This window comes from Galleria mellonella, unplaced genomic scaffold (genome assembly GCF_026898425.1).
Source record: "Galleria mellonella isolate WM207_F2 unplaced genomic scaffold, CSIRO_AGI_GalMel_v1 utg117, whole genome shotgun sequence".
NCBI lineage: Eukaryota > Metazoa > Arthropoda > Insecta > Lepidoptera > Pyralidae > Galleria > Galleria mellonella.
In genome coordinates this window covers 2,603,023-2,621,992 of record NW_026441980.1, presented here as the reverse complement: position 1 = coordinate 2,621,992, position 18,970 = coordinate 2,603,023, and the positions used below count along the sequence as shown (strand labels likewise).

General features: G+C 33.1%; 1 protein-coding gene across 3 annotated transcripts in view; it reads right to left on the bottom strand.

The window, feature by feature from the left end:
- The window catches only part of LOC113512778 (elongation of very long chain fatty acids protein 7-like), an 88,900-nt gene that overhangs the window by 9,765 nt on the left and 60,165 nt on the right, over nt 1-18,970 (bottom strand). For all 3 annotated transcript variants that reach the window (XM_052896114.1, XM_052896106.1, XM_052896112.1), the window contains exons 5-6: nt 4,680-4,842; nt 2,650-2,786 (exon numbers count right to left, since the gene is read on the bottom strand). In XM_052896114.1, coding sequence (XP_052752074.1) covers nt 2,650-2,786; nt 4,680-4,842 — 300 coding nt within the window. The remainder of the gene's footprint in view (nt 1-2,649; nt 2,787-4,679; nt 4,843-18,970) is intronic.

Below are 18,970 nucleotides of genomic sequence, written 5' to 3'. Positions count from 1 at the left end.
TTTAAAGAATTAGGTCTTAAACAATTCAAACAAACCTTGTCGATGTGGCTCTTACAAAAGTGTTTCTACACGGTAAGAGAATTTATTGAGTATAAACGTGACAATATTTAGTGTATCATACTTGACATAAATGTAAGCTGTGACATACTCGTATTGTACAAATTTAATTTAAATCTATATATTATTGTATTTGTTACTTGTATGTGATTATTATTTGACATTGGCATCTATTGACATTGGACTATTGTAATAGAATGAATTGTAACAGTTGACGAATTATTATTACTAAATGCCGACAAATTCATTGATATATTCGACATGAAGCTGTCATCATTCAGAAGGTGCGTGAGCCGTTTGGAATGAACTTGCACGTTTACGGGTATTTAGTGATGTGGTTCATGTTAAGGCCATCCTAAGGCTGGGCTGTTTTTCTTGTGTGATGATAGTTTTATGGTTTAAATTTCTTTTAATATAAATTATGGTATATGTATATAATGTTTACTAATTATTATGTCTTCCACGTGTCGAAATTGAAATGTTATGTTTAAATGTTAATCATGTTGTGTACACATGTTTTTGAATTATAACCTAGCATTAACACCATAATTACCTATATATAAACCTAACAAAAGGTTATAATTTGTTATGTGTGCCTTATTAAAAATAAATAAATAAATAAATAAACGTTATCGTTTTTTGGGAGAATTATTTACAGAATGACATAATTTGTACTCTATTATTAATTAGCACTTATATGTATGTATTAAATGTAATGTATCTTGTACCCAATAATAATTTTGCATGCTTTGGACTATAAGGCGAACATTTGTACTTCACAATGGATCAATATCTGTAAAAAACAATGTTCTCACAAATAAACAAATCTAATCTAATCTAAACAGATCTTAGATTAGTTGCTTTAAAATACAAAACGCCGCATACACTTAATGTTAGCAGATCCTGTGGTTTTCGCAACGACTCCTATTCAGGAATGCGAGGTGTGGTCTACACTGATCATATTGGTTTTCGCAAAACGATAGTTGATCCACGGAAGTGAGTGTTTATGGACAGGTCTCGGTGTGTTACGACTTATTACTGTTTGTAATTGACGAGAAATATCTAACCGAATATTTCTCTGACTTCAAAAAAAAAACGAGCTTAAGAAAGAACGAGGTGTTCGATTCGGTTTTATTTTTTTATGTTAGTTACCTTATAACACCGTCAATTGCAAACAAATTTGGAAAACTGATTTTTTATCTGAAAAAATATACTTATAGATAGGAAATTTTGAAATTTTATCAAAATCGCTTTAGTAGTTTAGTTTTTGAATTAAAATAACTGGTTTTGCTACAACTGGAGTATAGTTTCTTTTGTGAAACGCAATTTTATTATTACTTCTAAACGTTAAATCTTTTGCACGGTAGGCAGTTGGCATTAAGTGCTAAAGGCTTCTATATCTTGTTTCATTCACTTTCATAACTCACCTCATGTTATCGTTGAATAAGATATCAAAGAATTTTATACTCTATCTAACCATACATACCTCTCTTATTTCATTCAAATTCATAACTACTTTTACATATACAGCTAGATTAAAAAATTTCTCGTTGAATTAAATATCAAAGAATTTTCTCCTGAATCCAAATATATCTATCTTTTTTCATTCAAATTGATAAATAATTTTACGCATATAGCTAAATATTTAAATTGAATTAAATATTAATATCTTTCCGTTCATACACAATATATCAAGTACAGTTAAGAAGAAGTAAAGAATTGATGTAATCGCATATAACACACAAAAATATCGAGCTCGCTTCAAGAAGTTTTAGAAAACTCAAAAACCTTTTCTGCTCTTTATAAACACATGATGTGTTTACAGATGTGTTGTTAAAAATCAAGATTTTTTAATCTAAGAAAATTTAATAATTTGATAAAATCATTACGACAGTCATAAGCTGTATGGGCAAAGCACTTTACTTTTTTTCTTTTAGGATAAACAGAACCAAAAAAAAGCAGGCACTTTGAATTTACAGGGTACAGAGGAATAACTCTTTTCTTCTCTTGCTTCATACAATTTCATAATAAAGTAAAATAAAATAGCATATTTTGCGCTACGCATTTTTGCTACATGCTAAATTATTGTAATGTTGCTCATTGGATTAATTAAATGAAAAAGCTTGCCTCGTCTGCGCAATAGAATCTAATTGTTATAAATATGTAGACCGTAACTTATTTCTTCGTTGTTTTGCGCTCGCAGATAATGTAATTCCTATTTCGTGCAGACATTTAAAAGGAAATAAAATTAATTGCATTTGAAATTTTGCAAAATTTTTCGTAACTGTAAAAATTCTCAAGACGTTTATGTTATATTTAATCTCGGGGTAAATCAGATGAATAATTTTAAAATTAGTGTGGGACATAATTGTTGAGATATGGACAGCAGCTTTCCTCTAAAAACACCACTGAAAGTTTAACTGCGATTGTTAAATTCCTTGCTAAGTGTGGCAACTACTGGCAAAACCCCTTTATGGGGGAGGCTTATGTTAATCAGAGGACAGTTAACGGGTGATGATGATGATACATACATTACATTACATTACATTGTTACCCCAGTTGTACATAATAAAAATAAATCAATATACATACTAGCTGAAGGGTTGTAAGGTGTTTCTTCCACCATAAGTACTTCTGGTACTGCGGTCCCATGGCTGCCACCATGTAATAACTGTACATGATGATGTGAACAAGGTTGTTCACGATGTTCGAGAATGTTCCATGGCCACCTAGAATAACAGCACACATTAATTGCACAATATTTTTTTATACTACCAATTTTTTTTTTTATACAACTTAGAATGGCAAACAAGCTGACGGCCCACCTGATGGAAAGTGGTAACCGTCGTCTATAGACATGAGCAGTATCATGGACAAAACAGAGTTTACTGTCTCGCCTATGATCCCCCATGCGTTGCCATTCCTGAGGACTCAGGTGTTATTCCTCTGTATCCAGTAAATTCACGCTATATCCCACCCTTCAAACCGAAACACAGCCATGCAAACACAACTGCTTCACGGTTGAAACACAAATGGGACAGACGTACCCAAGCAATCGATACTATAATATCAACATAAATATCATATAGTTATTACCCGTATTGTTTCATAAACAGATGTGAAATGAACAAATGCCTACGATATGTATTAGGGGTGGATATTTTTACGCTTTATTGCACCAAGTATATATATAGTTATAGTTCTGTCCCATTCGTGTTTCTACCGTGAAGCATTTGTGTTTGCATGGCTGTGTTTCGGTTTGACGGGTGGGATATAGCGTGAATTTACACGGTACAGAGGAATAACACCTGAGTCCTCAGGAATGGCAACGCATGGGGGGTATCATTGGCGAAACAGTATACTCTGTTATGTCCATGGTACTGCTCATGTCTATAGGCGACGGTTACCACTTTCCATCAGGTGGGCCGTCAGCTTGTTTGCCATTCTAAGTAGTATAAAAAAAAAGTATAAATAAAATAACAAAGTAAATAATAATGAGAATCTTATAAGTAATATATAGTAATATCCATATATTTTTGTTACAACATCTATATACATTGTCGCGTGTGTCCCAGTATAGAATGGACCAACCCTTCCTTTCTCGTGGGTGTCATAAGAACCGACTAATTAAGGGCGAGAGATAGGCAGCAGTGTCCCTCTTAAAGATCTCTAAAAGTCTGACTGCGGTTGCCAGGGGGAAAGGGATTGTTAGTAATGTCCTCATTGCTAGCGATATATCCCATCAGGTCGACCTCCACGCGGTTTCCCCTGGAAACCATTGTAATGTGATTGTGTCTTTCTGATTTCGTCACAATGGGCTAACTGACTTGCTTTCATCCTCACCTTTTCATCTCCCACTGGTGCCCCGCCGGTGTATATCGATAGCGCAGGCGGGGTTACCATTCCATTTTCACCCATACAAAAATAAAAGACTGCGGTTGCCAACTCGCCTGCCTAGCGTGGCAACTACTGGTAAAATGGACAGTTAATGACTGAAATAATATAAATAATAATCTATGTACATGCCCAATAACAATATGTTAAAAGTCTGTTATCCAAAATAAATTTGGGTAACAGACTTTTAACATAATCGAAAATAAATATCTGACCGATGTGGGCGTTGTCGAAATGGGTGATGATCTATTGTCCGTCATCAATGTCCAAAGGATCCCGATATATAGATATCGGATTGGTATCCATATCACCCATACGTAATAAGTATGTCGTAGCGTAGATGTACTTTCGTAATAGAAGTAGTTACTTCCTATTAATATATACTGGCATAATAATTACTGGCAAAACCCCCCAAGAGGTGGCCTATGTTCAGAAGTGGACAGTTAAAGGCTGATATAATGATGGTGATGATGATGATGATGATGATGATGATGATGATAAATACCTATAATATATGCGTAGGTTTATAATGATTGATAGATGTTTGTTTCTCTTTCACGCAAAAGCTACTGAACGGTTTTGATTGAAATTTGGTATACATATAGGTCATACCTTAATTCAGCATATAGGATACTTTATGTATTGATTCACACGGTAAAAGTCGGAAGTTATAGCTAGTATAATACACGTATAAAGCAAATCATTTATAAAATGTTTATTTCACTTACCAGCAATAAATTTGACAAGTAGCCACGCCTCGAACGGCGTCAGCGAGTGATGGTAGAGGTGAAGCCACGTGATCTGACTCTTCTTCTTCCTTAACACGAAGAACACAGTGTCCGCAAACTCTGATAGCTTCGAGAAGTAATACACCCAACATAAGTGTAACATCTGTAATGTAATAAATAAATTGTAAATATTTTACAAAACTATGTATTATTTTACAAAAGTCCATTTTACTGGATTTTTAATTAGAATTATTTTGTTTAATTCCACTACCATTAGTATGTGTGCGACTACCAACACTTCAAAATTGAATACTATTATTATTACCAGAAATTTTATAATCCTTCATATTAGCTAACAAACTCTGCTATTTTGTCCACACACGTTTTGCGATACGTTTTTCACTTTTAAACGAGGCATCTTCAGGCAAATCAATAGATCGCTGCACGGAGCGTACTGTTAATCGTTCGTCAGTCGAATTGTGAAAATTTAAAATTTTGCATTTTAGGCACACATACTACATACTAATGGTAGTGGAATTAAACAAAATAATTCCAATTAAATATAGCTAAGTAAATACAGTGTTAAAACAAGAAAAAAAAGTTTCCAATAAAAAAACTATAAACTTCACTATAGAAGAATCCCAGGACGTGAAAAGACAAAAAAAAAAGAAAGAAGCATGTTAGGGATATAATGGTCGAGGGTTGAGCAGCGGCGTCCTTTTTAAAACATCACCAACACCAAAGCCTTACTGCAGTTGCTTCCCCTCCTACCGAGTGTGGTAACTACTAGCAAAACCTTTCAAGAAGACGACCTATTTTTTTATACAACTTAGAATGGCAAACAAGCTGACGGCCCACCTATTGGAAAGTGGTAACCATCGCCTGTAGACATGAGCAGTACCATGCACATAACAGAGTATACTGTTTCGCCCATGATATTCACCATTTGTTGGATGGCCTATATTCAGCAGTGGACAGTTAATGGCTTATAATGATGATTATTATTATATCAATTTCTATTTAGATTTATCACAAATCGTTTTAAGTTAATATTAATCACGTGTACATTATAAGAAATTTGAATTTCCATTTAAGATATGAACTTCTAAGGTCGTAACAATTTGGAACGTATTATTTTGATCACATTATAAATAATATAATTTATATGCTAATTATTAAGTATATAATTTATTAAGTACATTAATAAATAATCATTCAATATTTGACAAGCGAATATGTAAGAGCTCAACTGAAAAAAAAAGAAACATTAACTTTCACATCGATACATCGACACACATCCCGTAGTACTCGAATCAAAAACCTGTTTTTTAAACCAGAATTTATAAAAAAAAAATATTTAAGGAAACATTTTTTCAATACATTCTTTTACAGCATTAGAAAGTATAATACGAGTTATCATAAGGATATTACCATGCGGCCTCAATTTCTTTACATATGTAATTTAAGGTATAATAAAATTTTGTGGCTTCGCTTGCAAATATGATTATGTTTATTTCTCTTTTATTTAAAAAAAAAACATTGATTTTTAGCAATTTCTTTTTTATTTTCGAAAACTTATTGACTGTAGCAATTTCTCTTTTATTTCCGAAAACTCATTGACTGTAGCAATTCCTCTTTTATTTTCGAAAACTCATTGACTGTAGCAATTCCTCTTTTATTTCCGAAAACTCATTGACTGTAGCAATTCCTCTTTTATTTCCGAAAACTCATTGACTGTAGCAATTCCTCTTTTATTTCCGAAAACTCATTGATTTTAGTAAAATAATGTATAAACTGTCATATTTATAGACGAACTAGTTTCTATTATATGTCGAATATATATATATATATATAAATCATTATTTCTAAAAGGGAACAACACTACGTGTTATCGATAAAAATTTTAATCATTTAAAAGTTTAATAACTTTTAATTTTTTTTGTCAGCTTTAAGATCTTCAATAAAATGTGTCCCTTATTTAAAAAAAAAAAAATTATATTCTTTAAATTTGGATTTTTTGTTTCTTAACATGTCAATCCATAATATCTAAACAGGTTATATACTACTATAATTATAACTATAACTAAATAATTCTACTTACTAATTCACTTAAACACAAAGCAATTTTTGCAGTAGGAGCATGCATTATACTCATATTATTATTATTATATTTAAATAATATTTAAAATAAGTATTTTAAATTTAAGTACACATTGTTGTTCACTGACCAATGTTTTCCCTTTCGAAACGGTACAGCAAGTGCTATTGATGCGTCCAGTTATTCAATTAAGGGAGATTATACACGGTGCAATGTGAGTGTAAAAAAATATTGCTTGTAGATTTACATATTTGTTTTTACCGAATAACAAAAATAAAATACATACTTAATATGTTAAATATGTGAGTTTTCTAAATAAGTTACTAGTTTTAATATTTCGAAAATAAAAAGTAATATTTTCATAGTACTTTTAATTTGTATTACTTTTATTTTTGTTTTATTGGAGGCCTTTTAAAGACAAATACAAAAAAAAAAACACTAGAAACTGTTATAAATACGAATGGTTTATTATCGTTGTCTAGTTGTAATCTTGTGAAGATTTATGTTCGGTATTGATCAAAGAATGACTAAAATGATATTATTAGGCAAATCTCAGTTGTATAAATATTGGCAATCTGTTTACATACACAGATGTTGAAAACATACGCAACACTTAATATGCATAACTGGCACATTTTTACCACGACTATTAATTGAGCGTGATGATATTTCGACCCTGTTGTAAGAGTCATGGCCATAAAATGAATAAACAGTTAAAAGAATTTAATAATTTTATATAATATAAACATAGCAACATTTTAGTAAATTGATAGATAGTATAGGTCAATTAGACAAGTCTAGACTGAGGATTAGAAGCTCTAAGATCGAAATTTAGCTTTAAACCAGAGACCACAGAGAGAGACTTTATACAAAAGCCGTTTGCTTGGGTACTTCTGTCTGATTCGAGTTTCTGCCATGAAGCAATTGTGTTTGTATGGCTGTTTCAGTTTGAAGGATGGGGTATGACAATAAAATTATAGAGAATGAAATTAAAGAGGTATAACACCTTAGTCTTCAGGAATGGTAATGCTTGTAGGGTATTATGGGTGACACAGTATACACTGTTATGTCTATAGGCGATGGTTACCATTTTCTTACAGGATTGCCATTTTAAGTTCCATAAAAAAAAAGCTATGACGATCTGATTCTGAATTAATGTTTAGACCATTTTGGAATTATTCTTTTACATTGTACTTCGAGCATGTAAAGTTGTTGACCGGTAAATCATATTGGAGGCCTACATATATAACAGAGTTAGCCTAGAAAGTCTTAACATTAGAAGGTGCTAACTGTCATCTTCATACGAATAGTAATGACAGTGATGATATCTACATTTTTTTTTTAATACGTGAAAATGGAGCGGTGACCTTGCTTGTATTCGCTGGCGGGACACCAATAAGAAATGATAGATGAGAATGAAAGCAAGGCAGCTAGCTCGTCGTGATGAATTCAACAAGAATTGACCACTATGATTTTCAGAGAGAACCGCGTGGAGTTTAATGTATTAGGATATATTACTAGTAGTGAGGTTGAGAGACTTCATTACTATTAATCCCTTTCCCTCCAGATATCTCCTGTTATTCCTCAACAGATATGTATAAAGGGTTCATAGAAGGGACTTCCATTAGTAATACTTCTATATGGTAAGATTCTGATCTCAGTTAAAACTGGTCGATGCAATCTCCTTCTTAACCAATGCTTTCACGTGATTCTAGAGTGTTTAGGTCTTTTCTTGCTACGTGCTTGCCATTTAACACACATTACTTAGATTTTTTTTTACAACACAGGGGGCAAACGAGCGTGCGGCTCACCTGATGGTAAGTGACTACCGCCGCTCATGGTCACCCACAACATCTACGGCATTGCAGGTGTGCTGCCGGCCTTTTAAAAAGGAATATGCTCTTTTCTTGAAGGTTATGTTGTCGTATCGGTTCGGAAATACTGTGTGAATATATGTGACTATTTGGTTTTCATAGAATGGGGCCAAAGCTTTATTTCATTAAAAAGATTTCATTTTAAATGGGTTGTCGATCCGATAACTCTCACAGTATCGCATTTGATGACCTTTGTGTTTTGGCAATTTAACACATCACTTTATCTTGATATGATCGCGGATCGGATTCCCGAATAATAGTTGGAAGCCTTTATTTAGCAGTGGACAGTTAACAGCTAATATGGTGTGGTGTTTTGTGGCCAACAAAATTCAGTATAATATTATACTCAAAAATATTCGGAATAGGGTAGAAATTAAATCACCTACATCAATCGGGGGCAAGTTCTTAAACAGACGACACAGTATTAATCATTTGATTACGATCAGCTGTCAATTAAAGAGTTGCGTGCACGGACACAAAAAATCGCCACGCGCACAACACGCCCGCGTCTTGAACTTCGAAAGCTTTCACTTTTACTCAGGGACAGGTTCTCAAGACCAAGTGCGTCGCATCTTTATGACATTGAGCGTCAAGTGCGAAAGTGAACATTCATAAGCTGGTTTTAACTATTTAAATGAGTCTATTTTATAGGGAATTTTATACAATAATCAGAGGGCAATATCTGTTTTTTATGCAACTTAGAATTGTAAACAAGCTGACGGCCCACCTGATAGAAAGTGGTAATCGTCGCCTATAGATATGAGCAGTACCATGAATATAACAGAGTATTCTGTTTCGTCCAAGATACCCCCCATTCGTTGTTATTCCTGAGGACTTAGGTGTTATTTCTTGTACCCTGTAAATTCATTGCCATATTCCACCCTTCAAACCAAACATAGTCATGCAAACACAACTGGTTCACGGTAGAAACATGACTGGGACAGAGGTGTACAAGCAAACGACTTTTGTATTTTATTAATCTTTGGTCTCCCTCTGGTATTTTATTAATTAGACGAACATTGTACAAAACATATCTACCTAGGTGTCTGTGTCTCATTTGTTTTTCAGCTGCTAAGTTTTGCCAGTAGTTGCCATGCTTGGCAGGTAGATTAGCCCATTCCTCGTCCTCCCTTTGTCGGCTTTTACAACACCCATGGGAAAGGAAGCGGTGGCCCATTCTATTTTGGGACCATGCGGAAAGTACAGAAAAGTAGATATTCCAAATGGCAGTAATTAATTCATGAAGACATAACATCTTAATCGGTTTAGTTCTTAAATAAAATAAGTGGTTTTGCTTCAATTGAAGTCGTTTATTTTTGGAACACAATCTTAATTTTGAAGTTGATTAAAAAAGACAAAAAAAGAAGATAAATTAGTACAGAAATAATAAATTCCACCTTACTTTGTTTCAATACAATTACTTGTTTTGCCGATCTGCTACGACATACCATTGGTGTAGCAGTGAAATGAGAATCAGATATTTGGAGCGATATTACGATTGAAAGTTGTTCATAAAGTTTTAGCAAGAAAACTCGCCTTTCATATGTCCATTCTCTTTTGTATATAAAACTAGTGCGTAGCATCATCCTATTCGTGTCTCTACCGTGAAGCAGCTGTGTTTGCATGGCTGTGTTTCGGTTTGAAGGGTGGGATATGGCGTGAATTTACAGGGTATAGAGGAATAACACCTGAGTCCTCAGGAATGGCAACGCATGGGGGGTATCATGGGCGAAACAGTATACTCTGTTATATCTATGGTACTGCTCATGTCTATAGGCGACGGTTACAACTTTCCATCGGGTGGGCCGTCAGCTTGTTTGCCATTCTAGGTTGTATAAAAAAAAATATATATCCGTTTGTCTAATGTTATTACGTGTTATATAGCTTAGAATTGAAATAGTTAATATCTTTCTGAGTGAATTACAAAAGTAACTTTTCTATTCATTTTTTGCTATTACGTTACGCAATTACGCTGTCAATTCACAACCGATTTCCACCATTCATCATCGTTTGTTGGTTCCATTCTTATTTCGTGACTTCACAAAAGGGAGAAGGTTATAATTCAGTGGTAATTTTTTTATGTTATTTACCTCATAACTCCATTAGTCGTAAACGAATTTGGAAAATTTCTTTTTTTATCTGAAAGATTATACTTTCGGATTGCATCCATAGATATTTTAATCGAAAAAAAATTACCAGTTTGGTAATTTAGTTTTTTTAATTAAAATGACAGGATTTTTTAAACTGAAATAATTAAATCTGCCTTGACCGCAGTCGTTTTTTTTTTTGGGAAATAAAATCTTCTTTGTATTTGAGCAGATTTGATCACCAATTTCATGTCATAATAAGGTTTAAGGCCATCATCATCATATCAATCTTTAACTGTCCACTGCTGAACATAAGCCTTCTTCTTGGAGGGTTTTGCCAGTAGTTGCCACGCTTGGCAGGCGGATTGGCAACCGCAGTTAGGTTTTAGAGATGTTTTAAGAGGGACGCTGCTGTCCATCCCTCGCCTTCCCTTAGTCGCCTCTTATGACACCCACTGGAAAGGAAGGGGTGGCCTATTCTATCGCCATGTGGGGTTTAAATTGTTACGTATATTTTTTTTTTCCTTTTTTTTTTAATGCAACTCAGAATGGCAAACAAGCTGACGGAAAGTGCCCACCTGATGGAAAATGGTAACCCTCACCTATAGACATGAGTAGTACCATGGACATAACTGAGTATACTATTTCGCCCATGATACCCCCCCATGCGTTGCCATTCCTGAGAACTCAGGTGTTATTCCTCTGTACCCTGTAAATTCACGCCATATCCCACCCTTCAAACCGAAACACAGCCATGCAAACACAACTGCTTCACGGTTGAAACACGAATGGGACAGAGGTACCCAAGCAATCGACTTTTGTACAAAGTCTCCCTGTGGTATAATATAGTAATATAAAGTTAATTATATACAAATGCATTTTGAAAAGTCTCCAAATATCTTAAATTCGGCTATGAGTTTCACCAAATCACCAATTATATTAATAAATTTTGAAAGTAAGTCTGCATCTTTTATGCTACCGCAACTAAATGGAGTGTCCTATTTGCATGAAAATTACAAAGTAATTTCAAATTAAGAGGTGGTCAAGAAGCATCGTATATAATACGACATGATTAAGAGAACTTTATTTTTAAATAACTTTTAAAGATAAAGGGAAGAAAAGGAAGAAAAAAAGAAATTTTTAAAAGAAGGAGGAATTTGTAGACTTTGTACAAAAATGGTTTGCTTGGACACCTCTGTCCCATTCGTGTTTCTGCCGTAAAGCAGTTGTGTTTGCATGGCTGTATTTTGATTTGAAGGGTGGGATATGGCAGTGAATTTGCAGGGTACGGGGAAATAATATCTGAGCCCTCAGGAATGGCAATGCATCGGGGGTATCATGGGCGAAACTGTATACTCTGTTATGTCCATGATACTGCTCATGTCTATAGACAACGGTTACCACTTTCCGTCAGGTGTGCTGTCAGCTTGTTTGCCATTCTAAATTGCATAGAAAAAAGATTCAATTTACGTTTTTGAGAGCTTGTTTCTTTTAAATATTCCTTTTTTCCTTGTCTTTTTTCTTTTCTTTTTAGTATACTAAGTATTTTTTTATACTAATTCTAAACTAACTTTTATATGTATATTTTAAATTGACGGGGTTTATTCTCTTGATAGAGTCTCATCATGCTTAGTTGCTGCTTATGGTTCAAATTATTTCATTTTATGCATCGTTACTTCGATAAAACGACATGCTTAAATTATTTGCTAAATTTGCCAATATCAAAAAAACTTCTACTTATTAATCATGTACATGTGGCGCCCTCTAATGTCCTATTAGTCACTAAGTGACATTGTCTACTTCTGATTTTTACGCGCCACTCAAAACACGACGAATCCATGTATATTCTTTCAAGATGTATTTATTATTTATTTATTATATCAGCTTATAAAATAAATACTAGATACTAAGGATCACAATTGTGAAAACGATCGTGTGGTCCCGAGATGGAATAGGCCACCGCTTCCTATCCTATGGGTGTCATAAGAGGCGACTAAGAGAATTTATTGGTCGAGGATTGGACAGCGGGGGCGGGATCTCTTAAAACACTACCAAATCCTAACTACGGTTGCTAAGTTGCCAAGCGTAGCAATTATTGGCAAAACCCGCTTTGTGGTGGAGGTAGATCCATACCGGACCTATGTCCGTACTGGACATAGGTCCAGTAATAGACAGTTAATGGATAATATAATTTTTTTTTTCCATGTACAGACATCATCTAGTTATACTTTTATTATATTTATAAGATAAACAATGTTGTCTCCCTTATATCTTAGAGGGAGACTTTGTACAAAAGTCGATTGCTTGGGTACCTCTGTCCCATTCGTGTTTCAACCGTGAAGCAGTTGTTTGCATGGCTGTGTTTCGGTTTGAAGGGTGGAATGTGACAGTAAATTTACAGGATACAGAGAAATAATACATTAGTCCTTAGGAATGGTAACGCACAGAGGGTATTATGGGTGAAACAGTATACTCTGTTACTATAGTACTGCTCATGTCTATAGGCGACGATTACCACTTTCCATCAGGTGGGATGTCAGCTTGTTTGCCATTCTAAGTTGTATAAAAAAAAAAGTAAGTAAAGAGTAATATACTAGTATAAGAGAAGAACAACACGAAATAAAACTCTATATTAAGCCGCCCATCTAATCTGGTAATATTTAACTTTTTTTTTATAAAAAGAAACTTGAGTCAACCATGTTGGTTATCAGTAGAGAGAAAATAATACGTAACGAGGTATTGTCAATGTTATGATAATAAATTTTTTGACAAGATTAACAGACAGATGTCGCCACACCTCTGTGTGTTGTTATCAAAGTACAATGGCCATTGATTTCTCTTTTATTTCCTAAGTAACCTAGACAAATGTTCGAAAGTCGTTTAAGTATGCCGTGTAGTCGGTGCCATTGAGTGAACTTGACCGACGGTACAGGACACAGAGTAATATTAGGTGGCAGGTGTCCATTTTGTTGCCTAAAACTAAATGTCTCTGAGAGACAAAAATTCATTGTATAAATGTGTTAGGTACCACAGGTCATAGAGCGGGTAATGCGTGTATATTTAGTTGTCAACAAATAAATATACCCAAGAGACAAAAAAATATTGAGTGAATTTGATTGAGACCACGGAACACAAAGTTATTACTAGAGAGTAAGTGTATATTTATTTACTAACAAGTAAATGTTTCCAATAGGCAAAAAAATATTGAGTGAACTTGACCAAGACCGCTACATACAAACCCATACTAGGTGGAAGGTGTCTATTTAGTTGTCAACAAGCAAATGTCTCTGAGAGGCAAAAAATTTATTAAGTGAACTTGACCTATGCTACGGGATACAAAGTATTAGTAGGTGATAGGTATTTATTTGTTGCCTGCCAGCAAATATCTTTGAGAGATGAAAAATAATTGAGCGAACTTGACCGACACTATAGAACATAGATTATTACTAGGCGAAAGGTATTTATTTAGTTGCCTGAAAGCAAAATGTCTCTAAGAGACAAGAAGGGCCAAATGAAATTCATGACAATAATTGTACTTATAGATTTTAAGTGATTTTTTACAATATTATCAGTTATACAATAGTTATCAGAAAAATATCTTTTTGTTTTTTTTTCTCAAGTTAACTACTTGTGTATAATAATAATCTGTTTACGCCTAATGATGGTAAAACATAGCGCTCTGTATATTCTACAAAATCAAATGTATAACTGTATTTATGTTTATGCAAATAAATGATTGATTGATTGATTGCGCCGATAAAAAAAGTAACGACAAAAAAAAAAACATTTCTCTGCAGTTAATGTCTACTATAAAAGTATTGTCAAAATTGTACATAAAAAAGTATAATAAAATAGCCAAATTTATAATCATATGCTTTTAACTATTGTTCACGTAATATCTGGGCAATAAGTTTTTTTCTAATCTATGGTCATCTCGCGAATATGACGATCTCTGTAAAGCGTTACTTTCTATATCTACTATACCTTGTATCGTAAAAAAAGGAGTCAAGTGCGAGCCGCATTTGTAATTTGAGGCACAGTTCATTTTTACAAGGAAATTTTATAACCGTGTCAAATAATTTTACTCTCTCAGACTGACTCACTGAGATTGAGAGAGTCAAATTATTTGACAGATTTTTCATAATACAGACTGATAACAAGTAATGTCGATAAAGGCTAGTAATCAGCAATGGACAGTTCACGAGTTACAAGACGATATACGTGAAAAGTACCTGTCAAGTAAATTGATGTCGGACATTTTGTCAAAAAAATCCTCTAGATGGCGTTCGTTAGTAATTTAATTTTGACTATTAGTCAGTAACTGTCCACATAAATAATAATAATAATTTATATGATTTTAATTTTAAATTTTATAAATATGATTATATTATTTATTTATATTTCACGTTGCTAAGTAACTTCGCGGCTGGCTTTTGGCAACAATAGAATATATGTGATTTGCTCTTTTGAGGGTAAAGCAATAAACTGAGTTGTGACCATTTTATGTTACTTTGGTATATTTGTTTCATGCGAAACAAATAATATGTTATTTCTTTTATGCGTTTTCTTTTCTCTTGTATATGTATTCTTTTATCTTTTTTTGCACATGTATCTATGTCTGTCCATTAATTTATCTATCTATTATTAAAGTATAAAAATCATAATTATTGTAATAATTATTGCATGAAATAAAAAAAATGGAAACTTTTTTAATGGAAACTTCCAGTTTTTTATTTAAATTATAAGGGTTTTAACCTTCGACATACGGATCCCTAAAAAAACACGTTAAGCAAATACTCATTTCCTGTTAAATATGTAGCGTATATATTAAGACGAAGCTCATACATACTACAGATGATAGAATGAATAACATCAGTAAAATGTGAAAGTATAAACAAAAAACGTATGCAACAGCACTGAACAAAGTACCTACTATCACTATTTATAATAATTAAGGCCCTAGAAAACCCGTTCAGTGATCAATCAAACGAGTTTGATATTAAATACATTTTGCATAGCAAAAAAAGAAAAAAAAAACTATTTAAATTATGAACACACACACACCGATTAATGTTGAGACGTTCTGTGGACACCACATTGAAAATATTTGAATTTAGAATGCGGAATTTGAATTTAATTAGGATCGAAACTGAGGCGGCATTTCTCTAAATCTATGCCTAAAATTAAAATTTCAATTTGATGTCACTGCGAAATCTTTATTCTAAGGTCCAATAAAAACTAAATTTCTAATTTATTTAAGTCAAAATTATTAGAAATTTAGTTTATGGTGCTCTGTAAAACAGTTTAATCGTGAAACTACCAAATTAAAATATTAGTTTAAGATATAAGTTTAGTGAAATAGCAACTCAGAATTGACCTGAGTGTTTTTTTCTTTCGAAATTTTGTCTCTAGCTGCTATCTGACGCGATTTTGACAACTCTTTTTTCAATAGATATAGTAATCTATGAGTATTATAATTGTATATATATTTTGTGACAAAAGCTGCGAAATAAAATCTACACACAAATATGCGACTTCGCGATTTATTCATGAACGCGGAGCTGTGCGTTTATGTGTATTCAAATATTTGCAATGTAAAGTATCTACGAAATATATCTATTCTTAAGTCTTTATTTCACCAAAAAATAAAAATTCCATAAAAAATATACAAATTACACATATGAAGTACAAAAGGCGATTTTATATTTTTGAGTGAGAGTGTTTGTTTGTGTGTGCGTGTATGTTAATGCACACACACTCACACACGTATACACGTCGCTTTCTTTGTGGCTATATGAACTTGTATCAATAAATGATCGATAATTGACCACCTTCTCTAGGCGTTGAATCTAAACCTACATAAGACTGGTTTCATTTTATTATACAGTCTAGCAGCTGAGTTACTTTCGCTGACTCTATACCATTCTTACGCACAGTCACACCTGTAACCTAGACAAGTGTCGAACGAATCCACGCGCAGATAGGTTTTGGTTTACGCACGTATAAAAAATAATAATAATTAAATTTGCTTAAAAAATGGACTTTACAAATGATTTCTTTATACTAATATTATAAAAGAGTTGTATTTCGCAGCTTTGCCCGCGTGAATCAGTAAAGTATCCTATGTATTAAGTTAGGAGAAAGTATTTTGGTGTACTAAATTTCATTCAAACCCATTTAGTAGTTTTTTTTTGTACTCTGATAGCTCATTATAGTGAGAATTATATAATTAGCTGTCACAGTATATTCTTAATAAGCTATCAATGAATTGAAAAAAAATATTTTTAAAATCTTCTGAAGTAAAATACCGAGTAGGTGTAAAATTTAAATGTTTTATTTGTAGATTTTTTTGCAACTCATTATATGATTAATTCGGTAATTTTAATTCGGTAGTTTAGTTTAGCGATTTATCGAGTTAGCCTTTTTCAGCATTCGAGTATTTTGATAGTCGATAAAAGAAAATCGAATCCTGACTCGAATTTAAAGTCTCGGACAAGTACTCGGATTTATTATTTTAATTTTTCTTTGGCTATTAAAAGAAAATACTAGTATGAAACAAAACTTTAATATTCATGGTAAATATGTGAGTAGTATTTGAGTGTTGCAAGTACTCGAAACCTGTATTCGAATGTTGTGTACTCGAATTGTCTATATTGAGTATTCGAGTATCTGAGTGACTATTAAATATTTGAGTAATACAATACTCGAATAAAGCTAATTCAGCACTTGTAAGTATTTGTGGCTAAGTTTTAACTATTGTATTTAAACAATTTTACTACAACATAATAGATTATAAATAAATTTGACTTGATTTAATGAAATTTCCTATTCAAATTTTTTAATATTTCATTCTTCATCTTCCTCCTTTATTCTCTCCTGTTGTATGTGAGCTATTAAGTATGTGTATGTTTATGTATATACTTATTTGTATGTATGTATATATGTTTGTACATATTAGTGTATGTATAATAGTGAGCCCTTTGCCTTTTTTTTTCAGTGTCCTCTACCCAAAGGTTGTCTGGAAGAGATTGCTTAGCAATAAGGCCGCCTTTTGTATCACCTCTCAGTAAAATTAACTGTATTTACTATTTTATAAATGGTGCAATAAAATGTAAAATAAATAAATATTTTAATAAAATGATTTAGTATCTTAATCTAACAGCTAGAAAATTTTATAATAAAATATATTATGAAATTTTCTAGCTGTTAGTTTTCCTTTAATAAGAAATGAAATAAAATATGTATATACAGATTAAGTGCATTAATGCTAGAATTATGCTTGGTTGAGTAAACTAGATAATATAAGCAAAACACGCTCCAAGTTTCACCGTAATTATACAATATGCTCTCTGATATTTATATACTCGTACAATACGAATCACTAATCATCATCTTCCTACTCTTATCCCAATTATTATTTGAGGTCGGCGTAATATGGTTTTATTCATAATACTAAAGGATTTGGCTTATAGTTTTACGACCGGCCGCCTGCCTGACGTCAACCCTCTTTGGGAATGCATTTGTTGGTGGTTTCCGCCAACTACAGTTTGGAGGAAAGGATTGAGGAAAAAAGGAAGGGAACGTTGGAAATGCTTAATGGAAATTAGTAAATGAAAGGAATAAGGGACTTATGTGGGAAAGGAAAAGGGGGAGGGACACTGCAGCTGCGAAAGAACTGAGACACTGCAGCGGCTCGGGAGGCCGGGGTCGCATACCCGTATGCCCTTATTCTAGAATCGGATAGATTTCTAGAGAAGAACACTCCTGACATCTATCATCACACGAATCACTAATATTTGAAGAAAAATAATAAGAAGAATATGTGGAAAGATAGATCATGATATCAACCGTTTTTTTTTTTATTTTTAAATAATGGTAATGGAATGATAACCCCGCCTGCGTTAAATGTATACGCTGGCGATGCACCAGTGAGGGATGATAGGTGAGAATCAAATGGCAGGTCAGTTAGGCCATTGTGATGAATATACCTGGCATTCAGCACCATGGTTTCCAAAGAGGACCACGTGGATGTTGACTTGACAGAGTATATTGCTAGCAATGGAGCTGGTAGTATGCATTACTAACAATCTCATCAACTTAATATTGTTAATTTTGCATGTACAAATATATAGAATAAGTTCTTGTGTGTTGGAAGGAACTGACTTACAAAGCATAGGTTACCCTAATCTGTAAGCCAGGGTAAAAATATGTATCAGTGCAACCCTGTATTTG